The following is a 26,980-nucleotide window of genomic DNA, read 5'->3' on the forward strand; positions in this document are numbered from 1 at the left end:
ACAAAAAAGCTGTGTGTACTTTGGGTTTATATATATATATATATATATATATATATATACACACACACACACACACACACCCCTATATACATACATACATACATACATACAAATATATACAAATTAGCTAGAACTTTTAAATAAAGTGTTCCAGCACATTTCTGTATTCAGTTTGTGCTGAAACAACATAGTGTCCTGTCACAGGACATTTTTATGAATGGTGAATGCGGTTGCCATGGTAACCGTCTGTGGGTGTACTAAAAAGGAGAAGCAAGAAAACTTTTTATCCTTGGTAATAATCATTTTTGTAGCACTATTGAAATAATGCCTTGCTTTAGTGACAATATTCATAGACAAAAGTAAAGAGTGCATTTGGATTTCTAAAAATGCATACTTCCTCTGTGTTAGCTGTATGGATGTTTTTTATCTATTCATTGAACATGTATAATACTATCTTTATTTTACTATTAACCATTATTTTCTTTCCTATGAATAACAAATAAACATGCCTTATTGTTGCCCCAGGTTTATCTCATACCTGAAATTGCACTAGCAAACACTCATAATTATACAGCAGTGTACATAACTACTGGAGGCAAGGCGAGTGAAGTGTCTTGCCTAAGTACACAACAGCAAAAGGAGAACGGCGCCAAATTGGGGGAGGATGTTCTGCCACTAAACCACTGCTACTTCATAACTTTACTACTTTGACAACAACTGCTATTACTACTACTACTACTACTGCTACTACTGCTGCCACTACTACTACTGCTGCTGCAAATACCAGTACTAGTATTGCTTTGTGCAGTCTTTGGGTAACAGAATCACAGATATACATTTATGAGACAACGGCATTAAAAATAAATTTACAGTTTAATTGTTTGGTCCTCACTGTTTTATATACCCCCCCCCCATATATATATATATATATATATATATATAGAGAGAGAGAGAGAGAGAGAGAGAGAGAGAGAGAGAGAGAGAGAGAGAGAGAGAGAGAGAGAGAGAGAGAGAGAGAGAGAGAGAGAGAGAGAGAGAGAGAGAGAGAGAGAGAGAGGGAGAGAGAGAGAGAGGGAGAGAGAGAGAGAGCCACACCCTCACTAAGCAGACCGAGGTTGGCCCCCACACTCCAGCACAAGTATGTCCCGGCAAGTACAACAGTGTTTTTTGAAAGTTAACCTTTATTCAATCAATTCAGTGACAAAAATAGAGGTCTGTATTAATATAGCAGTTTTAAATGTAGAAAAACAGACTAGATTCCCAAAGCTGAAATATTCTGACACTCTTCCTCTCCTTTTTATGATGCTCCGGTCGCAACACCTAAGATGGCAGACAAGAGGTAAGTATATAGTCAAACAATTCCATTACATGCAGTTGTCCAATGCACTTATACTCATTTCTTTTACGGGTCACCTAATTGCAAGACACCATTTCAGTTTAATATGCCCTTTAAACTTCTTATGAGTTTGCCATTTTTCCTGTTTAGGTCAAGTTTAAGCCTATGTAAGGGACTAGGCTATAATAGTTATCTACTTGTCTCCATGGTGATGTGATGCCTTGTCTGAAATGTTCCACAGTTAAATATTAAACTTATCTCTTGCATATATTAAATGTCAGGTATCTTGTTGTGAAAAATAAATCTTGAAAAACATGCATTCTAACTGTGAGTGAGCTTGCTTCTCCGTAGATCTGACCTAGGACTAACAAGGTCTGCTCGTGCTTGTCTCAACATATAGATATGTTCAATGCCATACTGTGGAACATTCCAGGCAAAGTAAGAAGGCGATGAAAAAACATCACTATTGTGCAATTTGGACACATTTTTGGCCTTTGTTAATATTATTGTTGCTATTGATAACAGTTATCACCTTCACATATGTCATGACTACTGACTACTGCCCATGTATACAAGAAGTAAAATTATGAACTTTGCCAACCTTAGAAAAACTGGAACTGGAAAAAATAGGCATTTTTAAATGTAAAGTTAATAACTACTCAGCTTTGAAATTAGTAGTTTAACCTGTCACATGCACTTTATAGATGAGGAAGATGCCAGCCGTGGGTGGACGTATTTTAGGACTGAATATGGAGGCTGGTGCATGTGCCTTATTTTGTACCACAGATGGTGCCAGTCTGAGCCAGAGAGGAGGATGACACCCGGTGCTCACCCTTCTATTCAAAAGACATGCAAAGTACCAGGATGTGTCTGTGGTCTGAAAGAAAATCGGGTCTTGTCTCTTTCACTGTAATGTTATTTTAGGGGCCCATCGGATATTGACTTTTTGAGATTGTAACCATAGTTTAATATTATGTAACAAAAATATACCTTACATGTCAAGTAGTCCAGCCCATAAATTCTTCTCTTATGGAGATTAAATACTTGGTTTACAGTTTATTTGGTGGCACCAACACATTTTGTACATATTTTGCAATGCTATCCAAGCATCTTATACATTTTTAGTCACTGCTTGAGGATCAATCATATCCCATAACATGTGTCCTGGGGCACGTGTAATTACAATGTAGTTACACTTTTAGATACCATGCTATTTCATCCAATTAGGTACCAACATATTACAGTTTGGTGATATTAATAAGAATACATTTTTCTTATATAGTGCTTTTTTGATTAATCATTCATTCTATACTCTGTGATGGTAAGCTTCTATTGTAGCCACAGCTGCATGTTTACTGATTGAAGCAAAACTGCCACTGAGTCTGCGTCAGCAACCTCTAACTCACTCACTCACACACACCACATTCATACTAGGAAAGGTGGGTAAAGTCTCTTGCCTAATGACACAATGACAGTATACCTTCAAATCAGGCTAAAAATCTAAGTGTAATAATGGACTCAGACTTGAACCTTAACAGCCACATCAAATCAATAACATCTGCACTTAACATCACATCACATCACCATTTAAAAACATTGCAAAAATCAAAGGTATACTGTCAAAACCAGACTTAGAGAGACTTACACATGCATTTGTCTCCAGTAGGTTAGACTACTGTAACGGCCTGCTCACTGGCCTCTCCAAACCAGTGTTAAGACAGCTGCAATATATCCAGAACCTCCTGACTAGAACCAGGAAGTACCAGCACATTTGTCCTGTGCTCAGGTCTCTGGCTCCTGTGGCTCAAAGAATAGACTTTAAAGCAGCTCTGCTTGTGAACAAGTCTCTCCATGGACCAGCACCAAAGTACATCTCAGACATGTTAGTGCCATATGAACCATCTCGCACTCTGAGGACTTCAGGGACCGGCCTCCTGCTGGTGCCCAAAGTCAGGACTAAACATGGAGAATCAGCATTTCAGTTTCATGCAGCTAAAACCTGGAACAGTCTTACTGAAGATGTGAGACAGGCCTCTACTTTGACAATGGTTAAATCTAGGCTCAAAACTGTTCTTTTTAACTGTGCATATGACTGAAAGGTTTTTATTCTGCACTCTTCTCTTTTAATGTTAATTTTATGAAGATTATTTGTGATTATTTATATTTTTATTGTTTGTATTGTGATTTTAATGTCTTTCTTATTCTGTAAAGCACTTTCAGTTATTTTGTGTACAAATTGTGCTATACAAATAAACGTTACTTGTTTGTTAGATTTACTCTTTACAAACAATTGGCTATAAAAACTATCTCTGGACTGGCTATATACTTTGAGTATATGGCTCCAATCCCACATTTACTATAGTACATGACCACTCATGCTGCTGCTTTGGTCTTATTTTAGGCATTGCATAACATTGTTTCATAACCCACAGACTCACAAATGCTCATTTAGTGTGTTCTTCTTTTCATATTCAAATCATTGCTCCATAGCACTTTGTCTGTTTTGTGATGTCATGTGTATTTCTCATTTGCTTCATTGAAAGTCAGTTGAGTCACTGTCTTCAGGCTGTTTATTCCAAAGTTTTTGAAAATAATACAATTTCAACCAAAATGTATCCTTAAAAGGCCAAGTATTTAGATCGAGACTCAGAATGTTTAAAAATCAATCAGCAAAAAGGTACATTAACTGATTTTATTTTTATTTTTTTATTCAAATGTTATCAGACAAAAAAATTGTCCCTATTGGGAAACCTTTCAAATTGATATAAAACTGTTGTACTTTGTGAAATATACTAAGGTGAATGGGAGGTCAACAATAAAGTAAAAGGCTGAATGAATTAGCTGTAAAGAACTGAATCAAGTATACACAGTCATATTTTTCTACTAAAAAAATCTATAAATATCCAAGGTTACTGACAGAGTTCTGTGCAGTTTCATTCATGTGGCGCCAAATTACAGTCAAACTAATGGATTACATGATTATTGGAGAATCAGAAGGATACGTCAAGAAAGCTGACCAAATCAGATTTTACATGATTTGTTCACCGATACAGTGCACACCCAACTGTGGTTCTGGTTGTAACTGACTTTCAAGGCTTAGCAGAGGCAAAGAGGAAAGTGGCAACTATCAGATAGATTCCCATTAACATAAGTACTTTAATATGAGCATTGTTACATTATTCTATAGCTGAGACAGATCATGCTGTCACGCTGCATTCAAATGAAGATTAGTGAAGGCATAACTTGGCTGCATTAAATCCTCAACTTTCACAAAATGTTAATTCGGTATATGACTCCATACTTTTTAATAACTTAGACTGATATCATAGTGCCTGCATGCCTGCATATGTTCTTCTGTCTGGTTATGTTGAATTTGCATTCATGATATGATAATAATGAAAAAAAAGTTGTGCAGTTAATGTCAATAAGAAGCATAATGCAAATACACCAAAATTTTAAAGTGTCTATAATATTCTACTGAAAAATGACACATGGGGAATAATCGCAATAATTGTATCTGACATATGGAAAACTAAAAATATAGGCATAGCATTCTGCTAGGCTTTACTTGTGTAACTGTTCTGTTTTTAGATTGGATGGAGCTTTCACCTTCAGGACCAAGAAGAGCTCATCACAAAGCACAAAAACAACAATAACAAACCCGAAATGAGCACCCACTAGCATTTGTGTAGCTTATTATATTTTAGTTTGAGTACAAATGTCAGCATATTGTCAGCTATAATATTTGCCACACATATCTCTCTGATCATCTCACCACACACTTTCGCTTTCTCTCTTCTCCATCCCCTCTGCCTTCAGTCACTCTGTCCCTCAGCTCACTGTATCTCAGAAATGTATTTTTTTTCACCCTTAGAAATGCTTTGACAATTTTGTGTAGATATTATTCAACAATAAAAACATGTAAATTACAATCCACTACTTGTTACTGTGAAAGTACTCATCACTTTCATCACTTAACCAATTATCAATGACACATTTCTAACAGGAAGTCAAGTCATTGGCTCATTTGTAATGCTAAACTGTTTTGGATAGGCCAACATCCGATGTAAAATACATATGTTTTACATATGTTATAGTTCATTACTAACTAATAATCTTATATGACGTATGCAAAAAAAAACATATGAATTGGCATTGGACATTAAACAAAAAAAAATAAACAACTCACCATAAATTCTCTTTTCTAACCATGCATTGCGATTGGTTGTCCTTTGCCGATAAAACGCGCTTCCTGATTGGCTGTCCTCCCCGAGTCTAGCCAATCAGCGCGCACCTGCCACGGAGGACGGAATAAATGCAAGATGGCTCCTCGTATAAAAACAGTCTTCTGGGTTCCTCTCGGCGTGCATCAAAATAACTCTTTACACTTTATTCGACTCAAATATCTATCATCTAAGCCTTCCGAAGGGTAAATCGGGCTGTACGCTGGTATGCTTGGGTAACCCGTCGGGATTAGTTGGCATCAGAAAATAAAAAACAAAACTTTGAAATCATGAATCGGAGCTGATCTTCCAACTACTGCAGCAGCGGCGGCGGCCTCGGCTAGTTAGCATTTAGTTGCTAACTAGCTCATGAATTCAGTCTATTATTACTCTCCGGAATAAAGAGAAGGAAATAGTGGACGGTTTTGCAGCTTCTCTGGTTAATGTTGGACGTGAATGGCCATATCACACTAGACGATGGCTGTAACGAGGTAAGATAACTTTTTTATTTTGTAGCTTTAACGCTAATGTTGCTAGCATCAGCTAACTCTTGGTTCTGGTGAAGAATGGCATGGCTAGGGGTGACGTTTAGCCCCTTTGCACGCCCGTGGTTTTAGTTTACATTTCAGCACATTAAATGGTTGTAAATCGCTTTCATGCCCGCCTTAATACCCAAGTATGAATTTATAGGATCACGCTTTGCCTTACTCTTTGCTGCTGATGCTCAAAACTTGGAAGTTTTGTCTTTTAATTGTGGTGTCAAAGTATACAATATTACACAATTAAAGCTATTAAATGCTCACAAGGTCTATTCGCACTATAGCTTGCATTCACACTTAACACTTGTGTTGTAGTTACACTTCCCTTCAGTTTAAATAACCTCCTCCTGTAAATAATATTATTTGACCGGGTGTCTACACACGAACTGTTCAGCTACATGAATGAACCACTACAAAATATAGGCCACATATTTGAATAAAATATCTAAAGCTCTTTACTTGGTATTAGTAACCACTTTACCTTCTTTATTTAGATTTTGGTGGCACAGGCAAAACTTATTTTCTCTACGTTTTGAAGTAACTTGAGTGCATTACTGTTGGAAACAATACAAAAGGAGCTAAAAGTGAAATTTATAATACATATTTATTTTTTAGATACTCACATCTTATTCTAACCATAGTAAGTGGTTTATACATGGTTCAATAAACACAGTAATACATAATCACATATGTTTAATTTGCATGAGTTTATAAAGCCACTATCATTTATTAGTTCTATACTTTTGTTCACGGTTTTAGACCAAGCAACCTTCAGTTGCTCCAGTATCAAGTTCACTGTACAAAGAAAGAACAGCATTTGTATCAAGTGTCTCCATCAAAAGCCAATGGCATTTGTATATTCCTTACTTTGATATATAAGTAGATGAAAAGTTTATTCAAAACTGCAGGTGTCCTTGATACAGAAGTCATGACTATAATTTGAAATTACTTGCTTCTTTGCTATTGATTCTATACAAACCTTATCCAAAGTCTATATTAACTTTTTTTTAACTAATTGCTGTAATTACATGTGAATTGTGGTTGGGACTGTTATGTTGTCTGCAGAAGCAATAGAAAACTAAACTGAGCACTTTAAGCCTTGGGTCATGGTGGCTGGGGTTAATCCACCGTACCTTATTATTAGACTGCTAATGACTTCAGGACAGTGGATGTTAGCCCTGTGCAAAATCTCTATTGTGTGATTTCATTGTTCAACTTGGAACAGGATGCAAAGTTTTATTAAATGTGGCAGGGATACAACAATGATGGTCATTGCATTCTGAATGTTTTAAGTTCCCCAGTTGTATATCTATTAACATGCCAAACCTCACCCTGGGAATTCTTAAGATATAGTGGGGCAGTAACTAATGGTTATTTTAGTATTTGACTAATCAGCAGCAATTATTGGCAGCAATTATTTTTTGTCGACGTATTAGTCGACTAGTCAAAATATTATTTCTTTTAAGATCTCATTCTAACAATTGTAATTTTGAGTCAGTTCCTTAGTGCTGTTACAAAAGTTTCAAACTTGATTTCTATACTAATTGCTACATTGTCTTTATCACCACTATGTTATTTACACAGTTGTTATTGTGTTTACATTTCAGGCTTGACCGATTGTTCATTTTGCTGGACACTGGGACAACGCCGGTGACCAGAAAAGCAGCAGCGCAACAGCTCGGAGAAGTGGTCCGACTCCACCCACACGAGCTCAACAACCTCCTGTCTAAGGTATGGTTGTGGCATTGATTTAAAATAACATGACATTAAAGGTGCAGTAACTTTTCCAGTGGAGGGCTTGCACAGTATTGTATATATATATATTTTTTTTTACTTGGCGTCCTTTTTACACCTTGACTCTGTTCAAAGTTTTTCCAATAGGCAAGGCAAGTTTATTTGTATAGCACAATTCATACACAAGGTAATTGAAAGTGCTTTACGGAATAAAAAAGACATTAAAATCACAATACAACATATCGAAACATAAATAATCACAACTAATCATCATAAGATTAACATCAAGGGAGAAAAGTGCAGAATAAAAATCTTTGTCATATGCACAGCTAAACAGAACTGTTTTGAGCTTGGATTTAAACATTGTCAAAGTAGAGGCCTGTCTCACATTTTCAGGAAGATTGTTCCAGGTTTTAGCTGCATAAAACTGAAATGCTGATTCCCCCATGTTTAGCCCTGACTCTGGGCACCAGCAGGAGGCCTGTCCCTGAAATCCTTAGTGGGCACGATCGTTCATATTGCACTAACATGTCTGAGATGTACTTGTGCTGGGTCATGGAAAGACTTGTACACAAGTAGAGGTGCTTTAAAGTCTATTCTCTGAGCCACAGAAAGCCAGTGCAGCGACCTGAGCACAGGACTTACGTGCTCGTACTTCGTGGTTGTAGTCAGGACCTGAGCAGCAGTGTTCTGGATGTACTGCAGCTGTCTTAATGCTCGTTTGGTCTAGTCTAATCTACTGGAGACAAGTGTATGGATAAGTCTGTTTTTCACAGTATACCTTTTGATTTTTGCAATGTTTTTTAGATGGTAAAAAGCTGAAGATGTTATTGATTTGACACAATAATGTAGTTAATTTGTTAGATTTAAGTTCAAAATAAAAGTACTCTCATCTTACCTTCTTTTTTCCATAGAAACATTACTGGTTTGCCTGGAATAGTCAATGGTGTGGCATTAAACATATCTATTTAACAGTTATTTCACTGTGGGAGTTTTAATTGTTCAAAATTAACTAAATCAAAACATCCATTTACTGACAGCAGAGCAGGGTCGTCTTTCCATAGATCTGACCTGTAACTTGGCCTTGTTTGTGGAACATTCTGGGCAGGATAGCTGCAGGATCCTACACCAAAATAGTCACAAAGTGTGCTTTTTTTCCCCTCATTCCTTTTTTTTGTATACTTTTTTAACACCTTTTTTAAAGCAAATGTAAAGAGATTCATATAGTGAAGAACTGTGCTTCCAGCATAATGTGTGTTGTATTATATGATCTGTAATGCAAATGTGATTCATGATTTCAATATTTTCCGTAGGTCTTGACATATCTACGGAGTCCAAACTGGGACACACGAATAGCAGCAGGTCAAGCAGTAGAAGCCATAGTGAAGAATGTGCCTGAGTGGAACCCTGCGCCCAGACCCAAAGATGAAGGTGAGCACCAGTGTGAACAGAAACGGGGCAGCGGATTTTAACATTAGGGCTGCAGTGATTAATCAGAAATAATCGGTCATATTTTGTTATTCATTATCTGGACTATACAAATTCTAAAACTCATCCCTAAAGACCTTTTTATAACAAAGACAGTGACATTATTAAATGAAAATGTCAAAAAGAATGAGAAATTTCTGATTTCCATAAAAATGCATTTTATTTATAAATATTCTCTACTTAGACCATTTTTCCAACCTTTATTTAATTGAAGCTGTATTTCAAAAGTCTCAATGTACAATAGAAATAATAGTTTGACTACTCAACTAATGAACACACAATTGTTGTTTTGGAAAACTGTCAAAATCTTGTCTCTATATAGATGACTGAGGATGCATTTACTACAAAAACAAACAAAAAAAAATAAAAATGAAATTAGAAATTTTACAACCAAACTAGTTTGACTCAGCAAAACAGAAAATAGTAAAGACGTTTACTGTCCATCAAATCTATGCAATATACCAAATGGCACTAATGGAGGGTCGACAACAACCCACAAACCTTTGAACAACTTGGAACATTTTTGCTTCTGTCGGTAGACACTATCTTTTTGGTGCTAAAACAAAAGGGTTTTAGAGTGGGTGTGACTACTTTTGGTCTTGTCTGTAAAAGATAAGAGGATTGCACTGAATCAACAGCACAAAGGTTTTCAGTCAAAGAAACACACAATTATGAGAAAATATGAGCTACAGTACCAAATAAAATGGTTTGGGTACTACTGTTTTAAAAAATTGGCAAAAATATTTTTTTCTTTTTAATAAGTTTTGAAGTCTAGTGTGCCAGGGGAGGGCACTGTAGAAAGTCATTATAGAAAGTCATTAGGCAATGTCTCCACAAATAAAAACAGCTTTTCTCCAAAGAACTACTACTTTATGAAGACTTTGTTTTTCTGTTTTGTCAATCTGTAATGATTAATATAGGAATAGGTACCAAAAAAGTACTGTTCAGGAACAAGTACTGAAAACTGGTATTGTACTGGTCCCTAAAGTTAATGGTGGATCATAGGTTTAAATAAGTGTGGTCCGATATGGAACCAATACCAATGTCTGACATTTGTCTTGCTGTAAATTTGTTCTGTACTATAGATTTTAAGTTATAGAGAAGTGTGCCAATTAACTTGGCACTTTTGTAAAATTATTAACAAAATGTATGTATCTGGGATATAAATTCATGTTTTCACTCATTTAATCAGTTTTAAAAAGACACACTGAGGACAAATTGAAAATGACACATGGGCAAACAGAGACTAGGGCAGTGCATGAAAAATATCGGTGCTAAAATATTGGCAATTTTTTTTCCGATATCGTACTAATATGATATATGGGGAGATCCTCCAATATCACATATGTTGCCTATAACTGATATACCGTGCCTATTGCCTACTAATATTATTCAACTCTAAATCTGATCATTACCCAGGATCATGAGTCCTATTTAAAAGTCTAGTCTAGAGAAATGCAATATCCTTGCGCACATTGACCTTCTAATAGGAATGGCACATTCTATATTGTTCTTAAGCTGTCCCCTTTGGCTGAACAGCAAGTTCTGTCCATGCTCGCTCAGGTGTTGAAGCTGCACTTTTAAATGGCATAAAATATTTGGTCTATCAGCAATATTTTTCTGCAGCAGGCTTTGTGATAACAGGCCCTATTTGCAGTTCAAACACTTATGTAGGCTGATGCTGACAGGAGAGGAGGCAGAGGGAAGCTTGGCTGTACACACACTTTACCACCTCTGCAAAGGAGTGCATAATGATTTTAGGAAGATTTTTTTTCATGAGAATATACTGCCAACTTGCATTTTGAGTGTCGTCATGTGAAACAGGCCATGCAAGCATTTTTGACCTGGAAAGTACAGAATGAGTTGGAAGAGTGCCAATATGTAAATGGTGATGGGTTAAAATATGCATATGATTTGATTTTGACGATATGACAAAACATGTAGTCAGTTTTTTTTTTCCCCTCGTATTGATCAGCCACCATTTTTGATTAGGTTTCACTTTGCCTTATTAAGCAGAAAATAAAATCTAATCATAATATCAAAGGTGCTGACTAAAATGAACTAGTTTCGTTTGTCACATTACTAAAACGGTTTGCAGTGGTCCAATGTTATCCCTCACTTTCCTCATGCATTCTGATAATTACCATCCAAAACAAAAGTGTAAAATTCTTCCTCAGGTCTGAACTCTGCTCCAAACCACATACTTTGACTGACAGAGGATTGACTGTGCACCCTTCCATTAAAAAGATAGAATCATTGACAATAAGACATGGGTAAATCTTGATCAAAATAATAACCGCACAACCTTACTTTTAGTTGGGTATGAATAGAAGTGGAAAAAGTCTCGTGAACTAGGGCAAAACATTTTTAAAGGGCCTGTACTACTATTTTACTGTCTTGTTTCACCAGAGCTACATCTAAATCGGTTAAATAAGGGGTACAGCCAATACTCATATAGGTTTGTCAAAAGTATTGAAAATCGGATACTCATCAGTATTAAAACTAGTATTGAAACTAGATGCGGATTTCAGCAGGTATCGATAATAAAAGTCATGTTCACAGAACAGAAATGAACCTTTCCTGAATAGCTTTAGAATGATCTTGAACTGCATCAGAACAAGTATAAGACACATAGTATATGTCCATGGACCACTATGGAATTTACCAGGATGGCTGAGGGATTACACAGACATAAGCTCACAAGGTAATATAAAAGAAAGTACTATTATTTTATGGTGAAAATCACATTCTATTGTTTAAAGAGTGTTTTGATTATCATTGTGGTATCAGAATTGGTTTTGGTACTAAGGTTTAGACTTTATACTCGATAGCAAATTTTCGATATCGTGACAACTCTATCAAATATAGAACGCAGAAATGTGTGTTAAATGACAGTGATTTAGAAATCTGTTATATTCAGGAAATAACTGTTGAAAGATTTGTATTTGTTTTAAAGGAACTGTAGCCTGTACTCTTAATGTTTTTTGAAAGGGTACTACAATCACCAAAAACCTCTACTAGTGCACTAGCACTGATTCATGTTTGGCAAGTTACAGGTCAAATCTGTGGAGGCAACCCACAATTACAAGATATTTTTGAGCAAGATGTCAACTGTAAATTGAATAAATGCAAGATAGCTGAGTTTAATGCCATAATGTGGAACACGTATACACAATAGCATGTCTATGTCCTATCCATGGACAGGATTGGTGACTGATCCATCCCTAAAAATGTCACACAGTGCACCTTTTTAAAGTGACATTATAAAAATGAGTCCATGTAGCAATAGGAGTGGGCAATATGGCAAAACATTTAATTAACAGTTTTCTTGGACCCAGATCACAATTTTGATTTTGTCGTGATTCATATAAACTTAGTAGCTTTATATTGCATTGCAGGGATAACTAAAGTCATCTGATTCTTCTGAAAGCCTGTGCCATTGCAGGTTAAATTTATCTGTGACTCACTCAGCTCATGGCCGAGGCTGGCCAATATTAGTGTGGGTGGGAAAACTGTTTTTATTTAAGCATAAAGCTGTATTCAAGAAGAAAATTAGTGAATGACTATTTTACCAAAAAAGTATATAGTCACAGGGATGAGCTCATGGTTTGATTTTTATCACCTTTATTGCCCCGCCCTGCTCTGTGTACCATTGCCATATGTTTCCATACTGGGATTTCTATTTTGGTTGTAATGCCACTTCTCCCTTGTGTTTGCTTCTCTCCAGAGTCTTGTGAGGACCTGTCCCCAGAGGAATCGTCCTGTGATCGTCTGAGCTTCCTGCACTTTGACATCTCCAGACTCCTCAAACATGGAGCGTCACTGCTGGGATCCGCTGGAGCAGAGTTTGAGCTGCAGGATGACAAAAATGGTTTGTACACACTCTGCATTGACATGTGCAAAAACCCTGCTGTTATCAGTGTCTCAAAGTAACAACATGGGTTGATAGCTACTTTAAAGGTGCACTATGGTGGAAGGTTTTGCTATCTGCTTGTCTCCATGGAGATGCCTATGCTTAGCCTAGAACAGGGATGCTCATTACGTCAATTGTGATCTACCAGTCGATCGTGAAGGCATTTTGGGTAGCCCACGTCCCGTCATCCATCCAGTCACATGACTAATATACAGGACAACCAGTCAGATTACACCTGACCCTAGGTCACATCATGGGCGCTGGAAACGCATAAACAAGCGCGGGTTAACTTAACCCTATAGCGTCAGATTCTGCTTGTTTTTCAAGGTATTTTCAGCAATAAAAACACACTAATAAAATAATAAAATAAATCCAAGATGGATAAGAAAAAGCAATAGCATCTCCATGGAGACAAACGGGTGATATACCCCCTCCAGAGAAGTTACATAATGCATCTTTAATGGGTTTATTACATCTTTAAAAAGTAAACCTTACACTTTTGAATTAACCATAAAAGAAATATTGTATTCTGATTTCATGCACTTAGTTTAATTATCAATTTTATGTATTGTTCATTGTATTGTAGTCTGTAGTCTTGTAGTCTGGTAAAATCCCAGTAAATGACAATATATTTGACTATAATTTGAATAGTTCTGTGCCACTGAGATTTCAAAAGACCCAAAACCTGTTTTGCACATTTCCACTGCTGTGTCTCTGTGCCAGGCTTCACACCAAATGTCTAAATATAACACTGTGGTTTTGGCGGTGACTTTTAATACTATCTGCCACACTTTATATTTGTGGCAACTGCAACAAACTATTTTATATCACCGGCCACTGGCTCTATGGCAGCCTTACGAATAACTAATATTACTGATATTTACTGTTAACTGATATTAAGGAAGTTGTATTAAATTAAGTAAGAGAATTAAGATATTTAATGTAACATGGTAGTATTTTACACATTTATTTAAAAAAGAAAAAAAAAGAAAAACTCTTATCTTCAAATGAACAATTATTCACATTTTATTTTTGAGATACAAAATCACTGAATGCTTTGAGAGTTTTAGTCAGCATTTTGAGTTATAAGATTATTAAACTGAAATGTAAACGGCAAAATCATCTAATTTCTTTTTGATCATGACTCTCCCCTGTTGTGTTTTTAGCTGAAATGGACCCAAAGGAGCGGTTGTCTCGGCAGAGGAAACTGCTGCAGAAGAAGTTGGGTCTGGACATGGGTGCGGCCATAGGGATGGACACAGATGAACTGTTCAATGATGAGGACCTGGACTACAGCGGAGCCCGGCCCCAGGGCAGGGGCACCCCGGGGTGCAGCGCACGCAACCATGTGGTGGGTCCCAATACTACTACTGGTGTTTACCATGAAGAGATAACAGTCCTATCCTTTAGGACTGGGCAATATGATGATAAATCATATTGTGATCCACTAATGCAACTATGTGCTCAAAGAATGCAGATTTGTTTATGTGGATGCAAAATCGCATTTTTCTAGCACTTTTAATAGAATATATAACATGGAAACTGTTCACTAAAACAATAATTACTGTGTTCACTAGTAAGAAAGAACAAATGTTGCTGTACATGAAAGCTTTTTTTTAATTAAATGTAACATTATATGATTAGCTCCTATTGTGCCTTCAAACTTGTGTTCATTTTTCTAGTTTTCTAAAATGAATGAGAATAATGCTTCTAGTGCTTCTCTAACTCTGTAGTTTTTTGATATGGCTCACCTACCCCCAGCCCACTCATTATTCCAATATGGATTGATTAATATGGTTCTTTATGTAGAATTTAAAAGGAGAGAGGAACAAGCTAAAACCTGCCCAAACAGTTCATTGCTTAATACACTGGTTACTGTTCTGCTAAAGAGAATGAGGTTGTTGTATCAGAAAAGACTTTTCTTGGAAATTGTGATTGTACACAGATATTTATAGCTTTAGAATGATCTTGAGCTGTATCAGAACAAGGATAAGACCTTATAGCCTTATACCTTATTTAATGTTGAAAATCACATCTATTTTCTCAAGAAAGAGTGGTTTCTTTTTTTTTTTTTTAATTATTACCAGGTTATTGGCATCAATATTAAATATCAAGTCTATTCCTTAGTATCGAAATTGAGTTAGAAACAGTATTATGATGACAGTAGATTACTTTTGTACTTTTTTAGCCCATGCAGGCGGCAGAGTTGATTGACTCAGAGTTCAGGCCTGGGATGAGCAGTCGACAGAAAAACAAAGCAAAGCGAATGGCCAAACTTGTGGCAAAGCAGAGATCTAGAGACATGGATCCAAATGAGAAGAGGTGAGACAATTCTGTCTTATTACAGTCATAAAACCTGATTGGTGACACTCGTCTCCACTAATTGTAGGAGTGAAAAGTATGTGGCCAATTATATCTGACATTCTTATGTCAGGAATAATAAACACAAACATTTTGAAATTGAGATGGGTTCATATCAAAATTGGGACTAAACTGGAACTTGGACTGGACGGGACCCGGGGGACGGGACCCGGGGGACGGGACCCGGGACTAAGGGACCCGGGACTAAGGGACCCGGGACTAAGGGACCCGGGACTAAGGGACCCGGGACTAAGGGACCCGGGACTAAGGGACCCGGGACTAAGGGACCCGGGACTAAGGGACCCGGGACTAAGGGACCCGGGACTAAGGGACCCGGGACTAAGGGACCCGGGACTAAGGGTTGTGGACAGGACTAAGGGACCCGGGACTAAGGTTCTTTTTTGAGCCTAGCTAACCATGTTTGAATGTGCCTTTACACTTTGACCAACTTAGCTGACCACAAGAGAAATAATTTGGACACTGTAGCTGCTAAAAACAAATCTAACATAATATTTTACTAACCACATAGTTATATATATATATATGAAACTTATATTTTTATTTGACAAATAATTTCTGTGTTTGACACAATGTACAAATATACAGAGGGCAAAAAAGTATTTAGTCAGCCACCAATTGTGCAAGTTCTCCCACTTAAAAATGATTTTCATCAGAGGTACACGAAAAATGAGAAAAACAAATCCAGATTTTTGTCTGATTTTTAAAGAATTTGCCAGTTATGGTGGAAAATAAGCTTTTGGTTGATAAGTTCATCTTAATACTTTGTCATTGCCAACAAAGGGTGTATAACAGAGTCGCCACAAGGTTTTCACACACTGTTGCTGGTAGTTTGGCCCATTCCTCCTGCAGATCTCCTCTAGAGCAGTTATGTTTTTGGGCTTTCACTGGGCAACATGGACTTTCAACTCTCTCCAAATATTTTCTATGGGGTTGAAATCTGGAGACTGGCTAGGCCACTCCAGGACCTTGAAATGCTTCTTACAAAGCCACTCCTTTATGGCCCAGGTGGCGTGTTATGGGGTCATTGTCATGCTGAAAGATGCAGGTCTACAATTTTGTTTCTACTGTCCTTTGACAGCTCTTTGGTCTTGGCCATAGTGGAGTTTGGAGTCTGAACTCATCAATATAAAGACACCTGTCCACAACCTCAGTCAAGCAGGTGCCATTAATACAGGCAATGAGTGGAGGACAGAGGAGCCTCTTAAAGAAGAAATTACAGGTGTGTGAAGGCAAGAAATCTTATTTGTTGGTGACCAAATAATTATTTTACTGAGGAATTTAACAATTGATTGATTAAAAATCCTACAATGTGATTTCCTGGATTCTTGCCCCCCATTCTGTCTCTCATAGTACCTGTGATGAAAATTACAGGCCTCTCTCAGCTTTTAAAGTGGGAGAACTTGCACAATTGGTGGCTGACTAAATACTTTTTTGCCCCACTGTAGCTGCTAGGTAACAGTTATGGAATTCCCTAGCGTAATGTCATGATTTCCAACCAGAAAGTAAAATGTAATTTTTTTTTTTAATGTATATTTTAGTAATGACAGCTTTGAGGGTGAACCTGAAGAGAAACGAAGGAAAATGACCAACATTGTGATCGACCAACCTGCGACAGAGAACAAAGTTTTAATTGACAACGTTCCGGACAACTCCTGTCTCCTAGAGGAAGTAAGTTATCCCATTCAACACTATAGAGTTTTGTTGTTGTGATACTTTGTCTGAGGGATTTGAATAGCGTTAGGCAATTATGCTAGGAAACTGAGCCTCAAACTTTTCACACCAAGTACCACCAAAGAAAAGATATGGCTTTTGAGTACCACCAGGTCTAATCTAGGGCTAAACCATGCCTAAAAGTGGACTACAACATTTCCAGTGTATTTTTAAAAAGTAACGATCCAAACAAGGATGACAAAAGTAGGTAAAATACTCTAAATTAGGCAAACCCACTAGCTGAAGAGCTGTCCAAGTAGGGGCTTGCATATTACAGTTAGAGAAAGACTGACATAAGTCATTTTTCAAGGTTTGTTGATGAGATGATTCCTGAATTGTAATTCCTTGTGTGTTTCAGACCAGTGAGTGGCCTCTGGAGAGCTTCTGTGAGGAGCTTTGTAATGACCTGTTCAATCCTTCATGGGAGGTCAGTAGCTATCTACAAAAATGGTTTAAATGAAAGGAATGAAGGAATATCAGGATTAAATAATTTATTCCCTCCTCCTTGTGTAAAAAGCGCTGCAATACAGCATTGACAAAAAATAGTATCATTCTCCCTGCTTATTGAGGGAAGAGATTTGTTTAAGTTTCTAATTTTGTTTTAAGTTTTTAATTTTTTATGTATTTTTTTTCTTCTTTTTATTTTATAGGTCCGTCACGGTGCTGGTACTGGCCTTAGAGAGATCCTCAAGTCCCATGGAGCAGGAGGAGGGAAATTAGTAGGAAGCACCGCTGACCAAGTAATGAATCACTCTTCAAACCTAAAATAAGATTTGACTAGAATTTTAAACTTATAATATTGTATTTTTAATGCTTTGTTCAGATGTTACGGCAGCACCAGGAGTGGATCGAGGACTTGGTCATTCGATTGTTGTGTGTCTTTGCTCTTGACCGCTTTGGAGATTTTGTGTCAGACGAGGTGAGACATGTATTTAGTTATTAAAATGTTTGAACCTCATTTCCATGTGTGCACAAAGTCCATCTCAAACTGGAAATGTACTCACTTTAACAACCAGGACTATCCATATGGGCTTCAGTATAATATAGTAAAGTTTGTTTGTTTTTTGTTTTTTTTTTGCACACGCCTCTTTAAAAATATGTACACTCACATTTTTATAAGTTTAGTTATTGAATTTTTTTAATTCTTCAAACAATGGTCACAGGTTACTCACTTGTACCTCCTTTAAATAAATATAGCACAAATGCGGAAATAGTCCAACAAATGAAGTTTTTGACATTGTATTCTTGTGATAGTGACACTACTTCCTTATACTGTGTAAAGCTTCAGTTCTCTAAAGTAAACAGTGACTCTTGTGTTACGTGGCACAGAACCCATATCAGTCCCTTACCCTTATTTTATAGCTTAGTCATTCTAAAATGTCAAAAATAAAGATTCATTGTATAAAAGTCATCCCCGTCTATCAGTGCAAGAGACCACTAGAATAAATCATTTAAAAATTGACAAATGTCCATTTTATTTTTATTCTGAAGGTTCAATATTTGGAGGGGTAGTCCTTTGCTACATTTACAAGAATAACTGTACTTCTCGATAGTTAAATATATTACATAGTTTATGTGCACAATAAATCTGAAAATACCAGACTGAAAATACTAGATTTTGTGCAAGAACACAAATGTTCAAATAATTTAATATTGTACAAAGGACACACGACAAAAATGAGAATATCTGAAGGAGCGGTGCATTATTTTAGTCTTTTCAGTACAAAACAGTCTGGATGCAAGATTTGATTTATATACTTATATTTATATAGTAATTGAGGAATCCACTACACTAGAAGCTATTACTCGAGTAAATTATTGGATCTCTACTTAATATTATTTTTGGCCACCCATTTCTGACGATTGGTATACAACTGTTAAAATTTTATTTCCTTGTCCCCAGGTGGTGGCGCCTGTTAGGGAGACATGTGCGCAGACTCTGGGTGTGGCTTTACGTTACATGACCGAAGGGGGCGTATCCATGACGGTGGAGGTGCTGTTGAACCTGCTGAAGGAGGCTCAGTGGGAGGTCCGACATGGAGGGCTGCTGGGGATCAAATATGCCCTGGCTGTGCGACAGGTAACACTCCAACTGAGGACCCTAAGCAATTATTAAAGGTCCTATATTACATAAAATTGACCCATGTGAGCTTTTATCTGTTAGAATGTTGTTACCTCCTTAATTTTACTTAAGCTTTATATGGGCCCTTTAACAAGATGCAGCTGGTTAAAAGTGCACTATGTGACTTTTCTGGTTGATCGTCCACCACTTGGTAGTCTCCATGGAGAGATAGTTTTCCACAGTATGGCATTAAACTTGTCTGACTACATGAGACAAACAAGGGACTCCACCATGCCAAGTTACAGGTCTGATCTGTGGAGAAGTGACCCCACTCACCATAATAATACATATTTTTCAAGGTGTTTTTGGCAATAAACACCTGTATTTCGTTAAATGCAAGAGAGAAATTGAATGCTGTATTGTGGAACATAAGAGGCACAGAAATAACATCTCCATGGGGAAAGGGAGGCAGCACACCCCCCCCTAGAAAAGTTATAGTGCAATTTTTTTGGCCATTGCATTCAAAACAACTGTTGCGTTTACAAAATATAGCACACCTTGAGTGTTGAATATACAGTACACTTGGGCTTAAATTATTTGAAGTTTGAACCACATTCAGCTGAGTGGCACACAAAGGCTACATGCTGCTTGACTGTAAACCTGTGAACTTAATCTTCTTTGTATTGAGAAATTTACAGTGACGTGCCTGTCGAATACACGGTCATGTAAGGGACATTTTTTTATCATGGCATGCATCTTTTGAATTCCACATGCTTTCTCCTGGACCCCAAATCCTTTTATACACAAGCTTTCATGTTCAAGGGTAAACACTGCAAATATATGACCGTCCTACTTCATTTCAAATATGTTGTGTATCCACCTGATTTAAATATATATATTTGGGCTGCTCAATGGAAAATGTATTTATTGAATTTACTGTGCACTACACTTGAATGTCAGCGCAAAACCTGGCAACTAAGTATATGAAATAATGTTTTAAAGACAAAATATAATTTTTTTTATTTTTTTATTTAATGCTCGAGTTGTTCCGTCATCCAGTATCATCTGCAGATCTCAGCACTTTGCGTTAAAGCAGTGTTGCCAGGTTCACTTTTATCACACAGAGTTGGCTTTTTAAGAGCTGTCATGAATAAAAAATATTGGTCTCTGGTTTGGCCAGAGCTATTTTCCATGCAAAATATACTTATATTTTGGACTTTAATATAGACTCATCAGCACTCTGTGGTACTTAAATTTGTACATGAGAGGATAGGGCATCAGAGGAGCTCTACTTTGAGAAAACTCACAAAATGTACAACGCGGCTATATTATGCATTTCTCAGATGCTGTTGTGCAGGTTTGATCACTGAAATGTCATTGGCTTCTTGTTTTTAAAGCAAAGACTAGTTAAATTTAAAGTTGTATAATTGTGCAGTGCAATATATAGGTCGATTTGTCTACTGCCACACACCTCGGATACACAGCAAACATACTAGGAGTACTTGTTTACGTGACTTGCGTTGTACATTCATTGAATATTTGGCACTCATCCAGGGTTCAAAACAGTTTCAGTTCAGTCTTATAGGCTCATATACATTTCTGTATGTTGAGAAGCCTACTATTAAAACATAATTTGCAAATCTTGATCACAATGCTTGTCAGAAAAAATGCAACTATATTTCCTAAATGTTCAAGTAAATCAGTGTGAGCTAAACTGTAGTCAAATTGACTCTAAAAATTATTTGATGACCAATCATTGACAATGGACATATTCATGCAGAATATCTTTTCTATAACACCTTCAGCCATTTACTAGGGCTGAACGATTTGGGACAATCGTTGAACAATCTCTCATTGCATTTGAGAATAGACTTAGAAATGTATTTGCTAATAGGATCCTGTTTGAAGTCCACATTTTAAAATGACCAGAAGAATTGACAAAAAGTCTGAAACATTAACTGGCAAAGTAATACAAGTATCACATTTCAGAACTGGTTACTTTGTTGCTTGAGGAGGAAATTATGGTACTTCAAAAACTGCACCTTTTGGCAATTCGCAAATTGCATCCATTCAAATTGCAACTATTTGGGCTGCAAAATGAATCATAGTTTTGATAGCGTGATCAGGGATATAACACCATGTTTTGCTTGTCCAGGACCTCATCTCTTCACTGCTCCCTCGGGTACTCCCTGCCATCACTGTGGGTCTGCAGGACTTGGATGATGACGTCAGAGCTGTGGCGGCGGCGGCTCTCATCCCTGTAGTGGACGGGCTTGTACAACTGCTGCCTACTAAAGTGAGACCAATATAGGTTTATATTAGAATACTCCAGTATCCCTAGGACTCAGTCAAAAAATCTATCAAAATCACTATATCAGTTTGGCGCTCTGTCTGTAATTGTAGTTCCTTTTTTTTCTGCCGACATCATCTATACCCGTCTTTCTCAGCAATTTAACTGGCATAATAACCAATACCAAAAGTGCCCACAAAAGGAAACCAACCAGAATTTGTTTGTGTGTGGATGTATATTGTAATAGTGTAATTTCAGGACATAAACTAATAAAATAAACTAATCCTAATACATACGGTAGCATATTGGTTTTACTGTAATGGAAAAGATTTCGGTTTTATTGCCTGCAAATGTTCACATTTGTATTATTTTATATGAAGTCAATCTCCAGCTACTGTTAGCTTGTGTTGTGAGCATGTGAGTGACCAGCTTTGCGGTGCTGAGCGCTGATTGGTTTGTGGTCAAAATATCCTGTGTACCATCGGTTCATGTGGAATTTGCCTGAAAAATTAAGAAGACAAATGCGGAAATTTTGTCAAAATGCGCAAGAATCTTGAGTGGTGAAAAAAGGGTCTCATTGAGTAAAATGTATTCTGCTTGAATGCTGAATTCTGTGGCCTCCCTTAAGCCCCTATGTTTTCATGAAAGAAAGCAGATAGATGCTCTTGGCCCACTGAATGAAAATGGATGTATGTAAACATCTAGTTTCAACTGTAATCCACTATACATTAAAAGATGCATGCTTTTTTTTCCCCTCACTGTCTGACATGAAATCAGACTAAACTTTTTTCTGTTTTAGACAGATTAGGATTACCAAAATTATTTTGCTGCTCATTCAAGCCGCTTCTTCAGTTCTGGACAGTGCCCAACAGCCCAGGATGCTAATAGGTGTGAAAACGCACATTAGGAATTGAATGACTATGTTAAGTATGACTCAGGCACAGAGCACACTTAGTGTAGCTCAATAGACTTAGACTATAAACTTTTTGTAGACTAGGTCTCCTTTTCGATCTTAAAATCGAAAGGAGACCCCTTGTTGTTAGCATACCCTCATGGTCAAACAATGTTCTGGTCTCTGAAACTTGTGAAAAGCACTTATAAACTCCTGGCTGTGAATATTTAGGATACTAGCTAGGAATATATTAGGAAAATTTCAAAATAAACTAGTTCTGTTTTTTCACATTTTTAAAATCAGGTACGGTGCCTTAAAATGTATGTTCTCGTTTGTTGTTCTCTCCACTTTGTGCAGCACATTTTATGAACAAGATGGTTTCCAAACTTCCTTCTCCATTCAGTGTGCTCTAGTTTCATAGTTCTCTGTTTCTTCTTTAGGTGCCCTTCATCGTGAATACTCTATGGGATGCTCTTCTGGACCTGGACGATCTCACCGCCTCCACAAACAGCATCATGACCCTGCTCTCACTGTTACTTACCTACCCGCAAGTGCGACAAAGCAGGTCAGTCACAGGACACTCAGAACATTTTCATTAATTTTATTTATCTTTATTTATACAAGGAGAGCCCAACCGATTATTTTTTCCTGGGTGCCTTGTTAATACAAACGAAATACTACTGACAATACAAAGTAAACAAATAACTGCATAGGTCCATTTAAAACATTAAAAGCAGGTGTGATTATTAAAATGCATTAGTGACACCAATGTATCTAGCTTTGCATGTCCTGAGATGTATTCCATGTTTGGGAAGCAAAATAACTGAAAGCTTTTCTCCCTTCTCACTTCTACTGCAGCCAGTTTTTAGACATGGACAAACATAAGATCTTGTATTCAAAGTTGAACAAACAAGTGAGATATTCAGACTACCCCTTTATAAATTGTTTTTATACACCACATGTGTCAAACTCAAGGCCCGCGGGCCAAATGTGGCCCTCCACATCATTTTATGTGGCCCTCGACAGGGTAAATTGGTCTTAAAATGTCATTTTATCATGAGATGTACAGTTACATAGCCATATTTTTACATCTAGGAAAATGCATATACAATATTTGTAACTTGAATAAGTAATAAATACAGAACTAGTCAATTAAAAAGTTTAAAAAGTAGTTGGATTTATTTTACATCTGACCCTTTTGAGAGCAACCATTTTGCTGATGTGGCCCTCGGTAAAAATGAGTTTGACACCCATGTTATACACTGTCATTGTACAGTGATGGGTTTAAACTCCTCACCTGTTACGAAAGGTTTCAAAGTACCTTAAACACAATCAATAACATTTGTGTCGGTTGCAAGGCACAGGTGCCACTTCAATTCACATAGACTTTAATGACACTACATTTATTTACACACAATTATAATTAAGTGAATTTGTTATGAAGTATACTTTGTTTTTAGATCTGATCCACAGGGAAATTAACTCTGCTGTTTGTTTCTGTATTGTTAGCATGCAGCAGTCACTAACTGTCTTGGTCCCTCGAGTTTGGCCTTTTTTGAGACACACCATCTCTTCAGTGAGAAGAGCCGCACTGGAAACCCTCTTTACACTCTTATCCAAAGCAGACCAGGTAAAACTACTACTGAGTATATGTAATATAATGCTTGATCATAATTGATAAGGCTTTTTTCTTATGATGGCCGACAAGCACGTTGGATCTTGATATCTGAATTAAACATTCCAGACAAATTGAGAATAAACTTGGAAAAGGTCCTTGGAAAATACCCTTTAATTTGCTGGATAATTGGATACCAAATTAAGTGAGACTGTTACTGGTTTTCTTGGTTGGTTTATGGAAAACCACTAAAACTCAACAAAATGCAGGAAGGTGAATAATAGTATGTAATTAATTTACAATCATTGTGAACTTAATTTAGCCGTAGGCTAAATCTTTATTAAAAACTGTATCAAAATTAATATGGTTGTAGAAAACAAAAAATGTTTCTTCTCTAGAACTGTTCCATGTGGATAAACCCCATCCTTCAGGACATGCTGCGCCACATCTTCCAGTGTTGTATCCTGGAGAGCAATGAGGAAATCCTGGAGCTGGTCCAAAAGGTTTGAAAATATTATTACCAACAATTTGAAATCTCAAGTTAAACTATTGCAAATGCTGCAAGTATGTTTGTCTGAGATTCAGAATCTTTTAAACATGGGAAAAGATCTGAAGAAAACATTTCATCTCCAGTTTCCCAGTTAAAGGGGAGTTCTGACCCTAGAAGGGGATTATCCTCTATAAACTATAATCTTGTCTTGTATAGTCTTGTCTCTAACATTATTCTACTTTCAGGTGTGGATGGAGCTGTTGTCCCAGGCCCCTCAACAGTTTGTGGTGGCTGCGAGCTGTCCGTGGATGGGGGCCTGGCTCTGCCTCATGATGCAGGCCTCACACATCCCCATCGACCTCAACATGCTGCTGGAGGTCAAGGCGCGCTCCAAGGTCAGACTAATGTAGTTCTATTGCATCCTACTGATCACCAGAGTGCTTAAAGCACTGAATGATTCCCCCTCCTGATATTGGTAGAATTTCTCCAACTATGGAATTGTAGTTACATTTGTAACTTTTCTTGTGTTCAACAGGACAAGTCTGGTGCTAAGGCTCGTCAAGGGGGAGGTCCGGTGAAGGAAACGGTGCAGGAATACATCGCAGGAGCAGAGACGGTCACAGACGATTCCATCACTAGGGACTATGTGGTGGTGCGGGCGCGGCTTATGGCTGCAAAGTGAGTAACTGACCTAAAAACAAATTCATTCCACTCTTTGTTAAATGTAACTCTGTTGTATATCTTTCCTGGGTGCAGATTACTGGGAGCCCTGTGCAGGTGCATCTGTGATCCTCAGCTGAACTCTTCGTCTCAGGAGCTGCGTCCGGCTGAGTCTCTGGGGCAGCTGCTGCTCTTCCACCTGAACTCGAAGTCTGCCCTCCAGCGCATCGCTGTGTCCCTGGTGTTGTGCGAGTGGGCCGCTCTACAGAAGGTCAACTATAAGAACTTAGTTTATAGCTTTTTGATAGTTGTTCACTTGTGAAAGTGAAAAATTTTCTCCATTCCTGCACCCCTGTATTATTTAAAGTGCCAAACTGTTTGTGGTTCACTGTTTGTGAACCATGTACCTGATTGCCTCTGTATTCCCTGCAGGACTGTCAGCTCGTGTCGTCCCTGGTGCAACCTCGTCTCTTGGCCATCCTCTCAGAGCAGTTGTATTATGACGAGATCGCCATCCCCTTCACCCGGATGCAGAATGAGTGTAAACAGCTGATTGCTCTGCTCGCCGATGCACAGATAGACATCAAGGACCGCCTCAATTGTAGCGTTTTTACTATTGACCAGGCCAATGATCTGGTATGTACAAGTATATAGGGCTGGGTGATATGGTGACATATTTTGGTTCAATACACTTATAATTTTTTGCCATAATGCCCACCCTTACAAGTACATATGTTTAGCTTTTTTATAGGATTGAATGGCAAATACTACCAAAATGTGTAGATTATTAATATATATTGGAGCCTAGTTATTTACTATTTTAGTTTTGATACTAGCACCATTGCTGTACTTTGGCTTTCCTCTGTCTGCCTTGTCTCCAGGTGACCTCCATCTTCAGCCATTGCAAATGCTACTTTATATAATAAACTACATGTGATTAGTCTTGTAGCTCTAATAACTATACAGTTGAATAGAAATTGTTATTTGCTAATTGCACCCATTGAAATTTTGAAATAAAACATCCTGTTTTAATTTTGCATAAAAACAGCTGACTATTTAGTTTAGGTCTGTAAACGTATTTTCTGAAATGTGATTCTAGTATTGGTTTGTATTTGCCAATTCTTCTGGATGTGATAAAATGTGAACTTTGAACAGAATTCCTTTATTAAAACATGAATGCGATGCTTGTCAGAGAAATTGCAACTAGATATTTTTCCCAAATCTTTCAACCTTAATAGTTGCATGCGAAGATCATCTTTGTTGATTAGTAGCACTATAGTTATACCTTACTTCTTCTTCCAGGTTACCTCGATCTTTAGCGAGTGCACATCACTCCTGAGCTCTAAGTCAAAGCAGTGGCAGTGTTTGGACAGTAAGAGGCAGCAGGCTCAGTCCACTGTAATGGAAACGAACAGCGAATGGCAACAGCTTCATCTGCGCGTCCACATGTTCACCGCCTGTGCCGTCATCAACCTACAAGTGCTCCCCGAAAAACTCAACCCCCTAGTACGCCCCTTAATGGAGACAATAAAACGTGAGGAGAACACACTCATTCAAGGATACGCTGCTTCTTTTATAGCCAAACTGCTCCAACAGTGCGCTGGTCGCTCTCCATGTCCCAACCCCAAAATCATTAAGAACCTCTG

The 26,980-nt window shown here is 37.5% G+C and overlaps 1 protein-coding gene across 1 annotated transcript; it reads left to right on the forward strand.

Annotated features, from left to right (window-relative positions):
• Positions 1 to 5,662: 5,662 nt before the first annotated feature.
• Positions 5,663 to 26,978, forward strand: LOC117382968 (TATA-binding protein-associated factor 172-like; the record flags this gene model as incomplete). The annotated part of the gene is made up of 20 exons (XM_033980213.2): positions 5,663 to 6,050; positions 7,706 to 7,829; positions 9,146 to 9,263; positions 13,048 to 13,191; positions 14,400 to 14,584; positions 15,422 to 15,555; positions 17,154 to 17,283; positions 17,684 to 17,752; positions 17,976 to 18,065; positions 18,149 to 18,244; positions 19,229 to 19,405; positions 21,543 to 21,683; positions 23,010 to 23,134; positions 24,079 to 24,199; positions 24,583 to 24,687; positions 24,920 to 25,069; positions 25,210 to 25,352; positions 25,431 to 25,605; positions 25,767 to 25,970; positions 26,637 to 26,978. Coding segments are annotated over exons 1-20 (2,787 nt in total), but the record flags the coding sequence as incomplete, so codon positions are not given.
• Between the last annotated feature and the right edge of the window lie 2 nt (positions 26,979 to 26,980).

The sequence above is a fragment of the Periophthalmus magnuspinnatus genome, chromosome 15 (genome assembly GCF_009829125.3).
Source record: "Periophthalmus magnuspinnatus isolate fPerMag1 chromosome 15, fPerMag1.2.pri, whole genome shotgun sequence".
NCBI classification, from domain to species: domain Eukaryota; kingdom Metazoa; phylum Chordata; class Actinopteri; order Gobiiformes; family Gobiidae; genus Periophthalmus; species Periophthalmus magnuspinnatus.